The sequence below is a fragment of the Furipterus horrens genome, unplaced genomic scaffold (assembly GCF_987537825.1).
Source record: "Furipterus horrens unplaced genomic scaffold, mFurHor1.1.pri manual_scaffold_4, whole genome shotgun sequence".
NCBI classification, from domain to species: domain Eukaryota; kingdom Metazoa; phylum Chordata; class Mammalia; order Chiroptera; family Furipteridae; genus Furipterus; species Furipterus horrens.
Window position 1 is genome coordinate 2202072 of NW_028327174.1, and position 8881 is coordinate 2210952.

The 8881-nt window shown below is 56.3% G+C and overlaps 1 protein-coding gene across 6 annotated transcripts; it reads left to right on the forward strand.

Moving 5' to 3' along the window:
- Window positions 1-4376: 4376 nt before the first annotated feature.
- LOC150010881 (uncharacterized) lies at window positions 4377-8115 on the forward strand. 6 transcript variants are annotated; one of them, XM_090272260.1, is made up of 5 exons: window positions 4543-4873; window positions 5359-5507; window positions 5650-5899; window positions 6926-7179; window positions 7626-8115. In XM_090272260.1, the coding sequence occupies exons 1-5, from the start codon at window positions 4570-4572 to the stop codon at window positions 7668-7670; spliced, it is 1002 nt and encodes a 333-aa protein (XP_090128386.1). In that variant the 5' UTR covers window positions 4543-4569; the 3' UTR covers window positions 7671-8115. The 6 variants fall into 6 exon arrangements, 3 of the variants coding, with proteins under 3 accessions (XP_090128386.1, XP_090128388.1, XP_090128385.1); XM_090272262.1 differs by having other exon boundaries at window positions 7372-8110; XR_016510400.1 differs by adding an exon at window positions 4377-4442 and having other exon boundaries at window positions 4715-5562; window positions 6926-8111.
- Window positions 8116-8881: the final 766 nt, after the last annotated feature.

Sequence of the window (8881 nt, forward strand, 5' to 3'; positions counted from 1 at the left end):
GTGAGGAGCAGACCAGAGGTCTGGCCAAGAAGCCCCTCTGTCCATCCTCCAAGGCCAAGGCTCCTTTTCTTTTCCTTTTTGAACCTAATTACAAGAGAACGTTTTTAAAAACCGTTAAAATAAGTTAAAAGATGCTAAGTCTCCAAAGCTTCTTGGGGTAAAAACTATAACCTTTTCCAGTGTTTGAGGAAAAAACGAAGAACACAGGACATGGCATGGTGAAGGCCTGAATTTAGGGTCAGCTGCCTTCATCACACCTGGGCGTCTGGTGGCACCTACAAGTTCCCCGGATTCTGGAAAGGTGGCGATTGGGAGCGAGAGAAGCCCTAGGCGAAGAGAGCCCGCTGCGGAAGAGCCTGAGGTTCTCCTGGTTTCGCTCGCAGGAGACTGAGAGTTCTGCTCTCCTCTCCTATTTGCAGGATTCCCCGCAGAAAGAAAAACAAGCGACAGTAGACCTCTCCTCTCTGCACCTCTTCCCGCGACAGGAGGCTCGCGGGGGCCGCCGCCGCTCTGCAGGCGCGAGGACTCGGCGCGGCTCCGCCAGGCTGCCCCGGGCTCGCCGCGCAGAGCTGTGCGCGGGTCTGCGGAGCTGAGGCCGCGGCAGCGATCGGGGCGGTCCGGTCGGCGTCAGGTCTGGGGTCCGCCCAGGGCGGGGTCTGAAGTCCGAGTGCGCGGGTTGGCCCCCGCGGGCCCGTGTGGGGTTGGCGGTGGAGCCCTGTGGGGGCTCGGGACGGAATCAGTCCGAGCCGAGCCCGCGTCCAAGGCTGGGATCGGAGTCCGCATGCACGGCAGGGTCCCAGGCGGACCCGGGGTCCGGGGCAGCGGGCACGGTTCCGAGGCAGTGTCCGGGGTCGGGTCTGCAGGGCGGCTGGTTGGGGGGCCCGAGAGAGAACCGAGACCCGCAGTGCGTCTGGGCGCACCAGGCAGAGATCGCGGTCCGCGCCGCGGGCCCGAGTCCGAACCTGAGTCCTGCGCCGAGCCGGGGTCTGGGGTCGGGGTGAGTCTGCGTCCCAGTCAGGGTCCCGGGCAGAACCGGGGTCCGACCTGCGGTCCGTTTCGGGGTCAGAGACCGAATCTGCAGCCTGGGCTTGGGGTCCGAGTCCGAGTCCCGGGCAGAGCTCGGATACAAGGTAGGAGGCCGGGTACGCGGCCAAGGAGGAGCCGGGGTCCGAGCCGCGGTCCGTTTCGGACCCTGACTCCGAGCCCGTGTTCGGGTCTAGGCCGTGTCGGGGTCGGGGTCAGGTCTGCGGCGCGGCTGGTTGGGGACCCGCGAGAGAACCAGGGTCCGCCGGGGCGCGCCGGCGGGATCGCGCCTCGAGCCGGGAGCCCGAGTCCGAACCTGAATCGTGCGCCGAGCGGGTGTCCAGGGTCCGGATGGGTCTGCGTCCAGGTCTGGGATCGGGGCAGAGCCGGGGTCCGGGTCCGAGGCCGCGCCCGCGGTCGGGGTCGGGTCTGCGGGGCGGCTGGTTGGGAACCCGAGAGAGAACCGGGGTCCGCCGGGGCGCGTCGGCGGGATCGCTCCTCAAGCCGAGAGCCCGAGTCCGAACCTGAGTCCTGCGCCGAGCGGGGGTCCAGGGCCCGGATGGGTCTGCGTCCGGGTCTCGGTCCAGGGCAGAGCGCGCGTCTGAGCTGCGGTCCGTTTCGGAGTCCGCGTCCGCGGTCAGAGCTCGGGATCCGAGCCCGCGTGCGAGTCCGCGGCGGCGGCGGCACGCATGCCGACCAGCTGCGCTCCGAGCCCCGTGCCGACGCGCCCCGCGCTGGGGCCGAGCCCGCGGGCCCGGGCTGCAGTGCGTGTCCGCGTTCGTGGCTGCGCTTCGTGTCCGAGTCCGTGTCCGTGTCCCGCGGGGCACGCCATGGTCGGGGTCCGCCGCTGCGTCCACGGCAGAGTGGGGTCGGAGCCCAAGTGCGCGTCCGGGTCCGATTCCGCCGGCATGGCGGCGCCGCGATTCGCCGCAGTCCCGGCCGGGGGTCCGTCCCGGAGTTCGTGTCCGGGTCCGAAGCCGAGTCCGTGTCCGTGTCTGTGTCCAGGGCGGAGCCGCGGTCCGAGCCACCATCCGCGTCTGAGTCCGCGGCGGCGCCACGCGCCACAATTAGCCGCAGTCCGGGCTGGGGGTCCGCGTCCGATACTGTGTCCGGGTTCGGGGCCCGTACCCGAGTCCGCGTCCATGTCCGAGTCGGAGTCGCCGTCCGTGTCCAGGTTCCAGTCCGTGTCCAGGTCCAAGTCCAAGGCGGCGGGCGGCACGCGCCCCAATTAGCCGCAGGCAGGCGGCCCCATTGAGGCGAACAAAGGGCGCGACCCCGGGTCAGGGAGTCGCGGACCGGTGGCCGCCGCTTTGTTCGCCGCACTGTTTACTTTGCCGAGCGAAGCGCACAATATAGTGACTAAAGCGGATTAGAGGGTCGCGCCCTGGAGGCCTCGGGACCTCCCAGCCGGGCGCCTGCCGGGGCAGACCCGGGACCTCCGGGCGGCGCGGAGACCGAGGGCCCCAGCCCGGCTCACCTGCGCCGCTTGGCGGCGAGCCGCGTACTCGGAGAGTCTCCCGCCGGGCCTTTTAAGCCAACCGGAATATGATGCTATTTCCCGACGACTCATTTTTTAAAGATTGTGCCCTTCCCAAAGCTGTGGGTCCTGGAAACTAATTTCACAGGAAAGCGAACACCGCTTGCTTGAAGGCTAAAATAGTTTACGTGGAAACACAGATTTTTCCATATCACAAAACCCTGCACCACTGTGGTTAAAAAAAGAAAATTCCCGCCTTTTACGTGACACACGCCATGCACCCCTGTGAATCATCAGGTAACGTAACGGTGCAGAACAATATTTTGTGTACAGAAGTCCTGAGAAGTACCACTAAGGGAAAAATTGGTTTTTCTTTCTTTTTTTTTCTTTCTTTCCCTCTCTTTTTTAAAGAAAGCAAACGATGCATATAAATAAACCACTAAGATTTCCACCCAAAGACCGCAGTTTATCATTTTGCATTATGAATTCAAGATCTATATACTTCTGCGATAGGAACTCGCAGGAGCTTTTAAATTGCCCTTAAAAACCGAGCCGCCGACGCAGAAAGCACAAACTCACAATCAGGCGCAGAGTCTAACCAGGGCCGGGTGGCCACCCGACTGAGTATCTGAAAAAGAGAGGCTTTTCTTCTTCTTCTTTTTTCTTTCTCAGTTGTTTAGGGGACAAAAATACTTCTCCTTAAGTTCACAATAAATCTTGAGATTTTTATGCCAGGGTTGTGCAAGTACGTATGTTTGTTTAGGGAACCCACGTAATGTTTATTAATAAGCTACATTGTACAAATCTTTTACAAAAAAACTAATAGTACTTACGTACTATATATATTTGTTGGCCTAACGAATATTTCTGCTACACGCCATCCATCTGCAACTCCTGAAGGAAAAGATGCCATTTATCTAGATTTCTCCTCACAAGCCTTTAAAGAGGATGTTTTCCTGCTTATAACAAAAGCCATGTGTTTAGAGAAGGCACGGCTAAGTCTAAAGTATAAGTAATTTAGGAGTAAAATATAAAGATAGAAATTTTAGAGACCATTTAACTAGTAAGTGTAAAATATAAATAACTCAATACATGGAAAAAGGAAATTTCACCTATATGCCATTATCCAGAAATAATATTCTATTGTATTTCCTCCCCAACAGTCCACATAGGCACACAATTACATAATTTACTGTTTGTGAAATACTCTATCCCCGTGTTACAAATGCTTTGTCAACAGCACTGAACAGCGACACAATATTCCATTACTTTGTTACGTGAAATTTACCACCGTGTTCCCTATTATTCTAAATTTCATTTCTTGAAAATATTTCTCTGCTCTAACGAACACAACAACCAATGGTCTCGCCTGTGAACTTTGTCTGTAATGATGTCTGTTGTCCGGAATGTTACTGCCCTGGCTGGTGTGGCTCCGTGGATTGAACCCTGGCCTGTGAACCGAAAGGTCGCCGGTTCAATTCCCCGTCAGGGCACAGGCCTGGGTAGCGGACCACGTGTGGTGTGCGAGACGCCATGATCGATGTTTCTCTTGCACATGGATGTTTCTCTCCTACTCTTTCTCCCTCCCTTTCCCTCTCTCTAAAAATACATAAATAGAATCCTTAAAAATGAAAAATTAAAAAATTAAAAAAGGATGTTGAAGCCACTGCAGACCCCGCAGTCTCCCCTTTTCCTATAAAAAAATGAACTTGGAAATTCTGGAATCCCCCTCGGCTCACACTGAGTTCAGAACGCAACACGGACGTCAGTTTGCTCCCCGCAAGAGGCCCAGGGATGTGGATCTGCGGGGCCGGCTGAGGCACATGCCTGATTGCGACACAGCGTTTGGGAGCCACGCTGGCCGACCTCTGCCCCCACCGCTCAGGCCCGGACCGTGAGGCTGGACACCTGGGAACAGGAGCTCGGCCGTTCCGATGAAACGGTGCCCGGCTAAGACGTGGTGCTTTTGATTGGGCCTCAGAGCCTTTCTTTGCTGAGCTTAAGCCTTAGACTTGCTTTTCCCTGAGCGGCAGGGTCCCGGCTGTCCTCCCACCTCCCTGCCCTGTGCTATGTGGGGCAAGCCCGGCGTGCATGCTCAGGCCCTGCCACGCGTGCCCTTCTCCCCCGCGCCCGGAGCGGCCTCCAGGCTGGGCCCTGCCGTGGGGCTGTGCTGCCTTTGTGCCTCATGCTGCCCGCCCGGGCTCTTCCCCACAGGCACCAGGGCCTGCCCCTGCCTGCCTGGAGGAGGCGGCCTGCGGGCCCCCGAGGAGCATCTGCCAGTCCGGGGCAGGAGGACACAGCCGAAAGCATCCTGGAGCCTTCCGGAAACAGATGCTACGAGAATCAACAGGGCAGAGAGGAAAGCTGAAGGCAGTATGTGCATATGGGACCTGAGCGTTACCGGGAGGAGGATGAACAATGTTTCCCTCACATGCATTTTTCTGCATTTTCCAAATTTTCTAGGGGTATATGTGGCTTTTATAATTAGAAAATGATCATATTAGTGATACAACTATATTTCTTATAAGTCAAATAGATCTAATTCCTTACAAGAATAAAATGAATTAGTGTTAATGAGTTTACATAAATAATTATAATTACATATCACCAGGAAAGTTATAAAGATGATAGTGGTAGTTTACGTGTCTCTAGCACTTTATGTTTTAGAAAAACACTTTCAAATAGAAAATGAAACCGGGCAGCTTTGCTCTGCAAATATTGGCTGTCCCTGTAATATTCCTGCAAAAACCCTGGTTTGGGGCTGGGATGGACACTTTTCTTCTCCCTTGAAATCTGGGGACCTGAGTTAAGGGTCCCAGGACTTGAAGGGAGGCTCTGAGTCTCTCATGTCCCCACAGCAGCATGGAGACCCCCGTCCTGGCACCTTCCCGCCCGGGAGACATTCCCCCGGGGAGCGAGCTCACTTCCTCACATTCCAAAAATGTTTTTTCCATTCCTGGCGGTGGTGCCTGCAGCCAGGGTGGAACTGCAGGGAGTGAAGACTTTGGTGAGTTTGCTGGAAAACAATGCTATTTGCTCAGGGTCCAGGGATCACTTGCCAGGTATGCTGCAGAGTCCAGGTGCCCTGGGAAGCGGCCCTGCTGCAGTGTGATGGTCCCTCAGCCAGGCAGGGACCGTCTTTCCCACAGGGTGACATGAGAGCCGAATGCCACACATCCTGGGAGGGAACCGCCAGCACACAGAGGACGGGGACTCGTACACACGTCTGTGGAACCTCTCAGCTCAAATCCACCCCAGAAGAATGCGTGTGCCTGGGTGGGAACACGCCTGTCCTTTTCTTATTTTTTAAAAGTGGGCCATTTACAGCCTCTTGGTCACAACAGACGGGAACAAACCTACAAATCAAATGCACTTGGTCTGAAGTCTCCTTCTTTAAAAGTGAGTTAAAAGGCGAGCCAACAGGCAGTTTTCTACTCTAAAAGGCAATTTCTAAATTTGGGTTTTGGGGGGGAGGTGGAATTTGTCCTCCAGCTTGAAAATCCAAGGGCTCTCGGAATGCCAGGAAGATACACCACTCTTTGTGCTGAAAGCATCTTAACTGGTTTAAAATAAATCAGAACAAAACAACGTGAGCCGAGCATATGTCTCCCATCACCCGTCCTCTGCAGACGGCCGTGTTCCGCTGCCGACAGACCGCGTTCCGCCGCGGGCGAGGGCACAGGCCGGCCCCAGACTCGCGCCCGACAGTTCTGAACAGGGAGGTGTAGCGTCCAGGCGGCAAACAGACCTAAGCTTTGTAGACTCCCAGGACCCCTTTAGTTTTAGACAAGGATTAAATTATAAACTAAATAATTATAAAATGTAATCAACAGGTAAGATAAATAAATTGGAGACATTTATTGCCGCCCAGAAAAATGTCTGGCCCTCGGAATTTTTCAGCTGTGAGTAGGGAGGCACTTTTTTAAAAGTCCTGTATTTTGTTTGCCCCCTCACACAGGGCACGGCACACCACCCCCGCCTTCTAAAGTAAAAACACACGCTGCTTTAATTTAGCAAAGAAAAGCCGAAGTGCAGAATCTGCACAGATAATTTTGAAACGAAAGAGAGAGAGGAAGAGAGAGACTGTTAGCTGAGTTTTATACCTTTTGTGGGGCAGTTACCTTCTCCACGTGTTAATAATTTAACTGTCAAATCACAACAAACAGCTAATTCCGCCTCTGGACTGCGATGCAGAAGGGGAGATTTTAATTGTAACTGCTGAACGGCAAATGCGGACAGGAGTCCGGCTTTCCAAGTGTCCCCAGACGGGGCTGGGACATGACTAATTTATTTTATCTTCTCTGTCTATCTAGGCACAGGATTAAAATATTTATATCAGTCTGTTCACTTTAAAACAGGCAGTGCAGGCACCAGCTCCAGGGCCCCTCCTTAACTTTCACAGTTTGGGCTTCTCATTGTTTCCAGAAATGCACAGCGCGCGCGGGGAAGACTCAAACGCTGCCGCGGTCTGGGAGCCGCAAGCCCAGCAAACTCGCCTCTCTCCAGCTCATCCGAAAGCCCTTCCTCAAGCCGCAGGAACAGGCATGGGGACGCGCCCGCGCCAGCGCCTGCGTCCCGAGAGGGGCCCGGGAGAGCTTGCAGGCGCGAGCCCGGCTTCTGGAAGGAGCCTGCCTCTCGCCAGCATGGCTGATGGAAACCAGAGCCGGCAGGGGTGCCAGGTAGGCAGTGGGCAGCAGGGGGTTAAGCGCCCAGTGGGGAGGGGTGCAGACAAAAAGCCGGGCAGCGATGGGAAGCCAGCAGGGGAAGCGGGGCTGCAGGGCCCAGCCCGACCGGGCGCAGACACAGGGAGCTCTGTCTCCCTGCTCGCTGCCCCGCACTGTGACTAACCGCCCCACTATTGTACCCTGAAGCCAGCCCTTTGTACCCGTCCCCCGGCGTCTGGGCGCCGGTGAAGAAGCCTTTGCAGCCGTGCGCCCTCGTCCTGGAAACTTGCAGCCTCTACAGCCACCCGTTCAGCTCCCAGGGAGGGCTGCGGGGGGGCCTCCTGGCCAGGGGGAGCATGCTTCACCCTGGCCCCAAAGGGCCACAAGCAGAAAAGGAGCAGAAAAAACAGTGTCCCCACCCTGGAGGGCCAAGGGGACCCTAAGCCTGCACCGCCCCGCAGTGTCTCTCCAGGAGCCAGAGCCACGCAGGGCCCCTGAGCCTTTGAAATGCGGGGTCCGTGACCCACTGAGATGAACGTCTGAAACGCACTCGGGGCCTCAAAGGCGTGGTATGAAAAACGTGTAAAATCTCTCATCGATAATTTTCTTTTAATTACCTACTGAAATATACATTCGATTCAATAAATGGTATTCCGAGAGTGAATTTCACCTATTTTTACTTTTCAAAAACTGCGGCTGCTGGCACATGTTAAATTACAGACGCCAGCCCTGACCGCTGTGGCTCGGTGGGCTGGGCCTCATCCGCCAAGCAAAAGGTCGCCGGTTCGATCCCAGGTCAGGGCACAGGCCTGGGTGCAGGTACGGTCCCCAGACGGGGCACAAATGAGAGGCAACCGATCGATGTTTCTCTCTCACATCAATGTGTTGCTCCCTCTCTTTCTCCTTCCCTTCCCGCTTCTCTAAAAAGTAAATAAATAAAATGTTTTGAAAAATCACCAGTGCGGCGTGCGGGCCCTGTCGTGTTTCTGTCGCGCAGAGCTGTGCTGGGCGGTGGGCGCTGGGGGCTGTGAATGGGCCTCACAGCCTGCGTTCCACCTGGGAGAAGGGGGTTGGAAGATGTCACCATGCACCGCCCCCCCCATGACAACCCTCCCCCAAGGGCCAGCAATACGAAGCCCTCGTGGCCATACGTGCCCTCAGCCTCATCTCAGAACCTGAGGCTTGCACGCCACATGTCTAGGAATCCTTTGGGATGCACACGTGTGTGCACAGGAACACACACAGGCGCGGGCCCTGTGTCAGCCAGCCCTGCCGGCCTTCAGAGAAGCCACACGCACAGGGTCCCCAGGAGGCCCCCAGAGGACAGACGGGACCAGCCTGAGACCCCGTCACCACTTTTGCGAACCAGGCACTTCTGCCTGAGTCCCTCCTGCGTCCAGAGGCGTCAGAGCCGCCCCTGACTGCACTGGTGTAAAGAGAGCGGCAGCCCGGGCTGGACTCATCATTGCATGTTCATTACGGTTGTGGTCATTTTATCTTCTGGTTTTAAGAGACGGGAATATTAAAACACATGCATGAGCCCCGGGCCCTGGGCCTCGCCAGCCGTCCTGCCACGCACGCGCACCCGCGGCCTGGTCTGCATCCTCACCCAGAGAGGGGCTCGGCCTCCCCTCTGCATTTGGGACTTGTCTGCCTTTCCTCCAGTGACCAGATGACCTTCCTCCCTCTAGAATCTATTCCTCAAGCCCTGCCCTGA

Bases quoted from the DNA above. Each gene is read 5' to 3' on its own strand.
- LOC150010881 (XM_090272259.1), top strand. From the start codon at position 4,570: ATGTGGGGCAAGCCCGGCGTGCATGCTCAGGCCCTGCCACGCGTGCCC. The intron at 4,874-5,358 runs GTATGTGCATAT...ATGTCCCCACAG, and splicing joins AGAGAGGAAAGCTGAAGGCA to CAGCATGGAGACCCCCGTCC. The intron at 5,900-6,925 runs GTGAGTTAAAAG...CATTGTTTCCAG, and splicing joins TGAAGTCTCCTTCTTTAAAA to AAATGCACAGCGCGCGCGGG.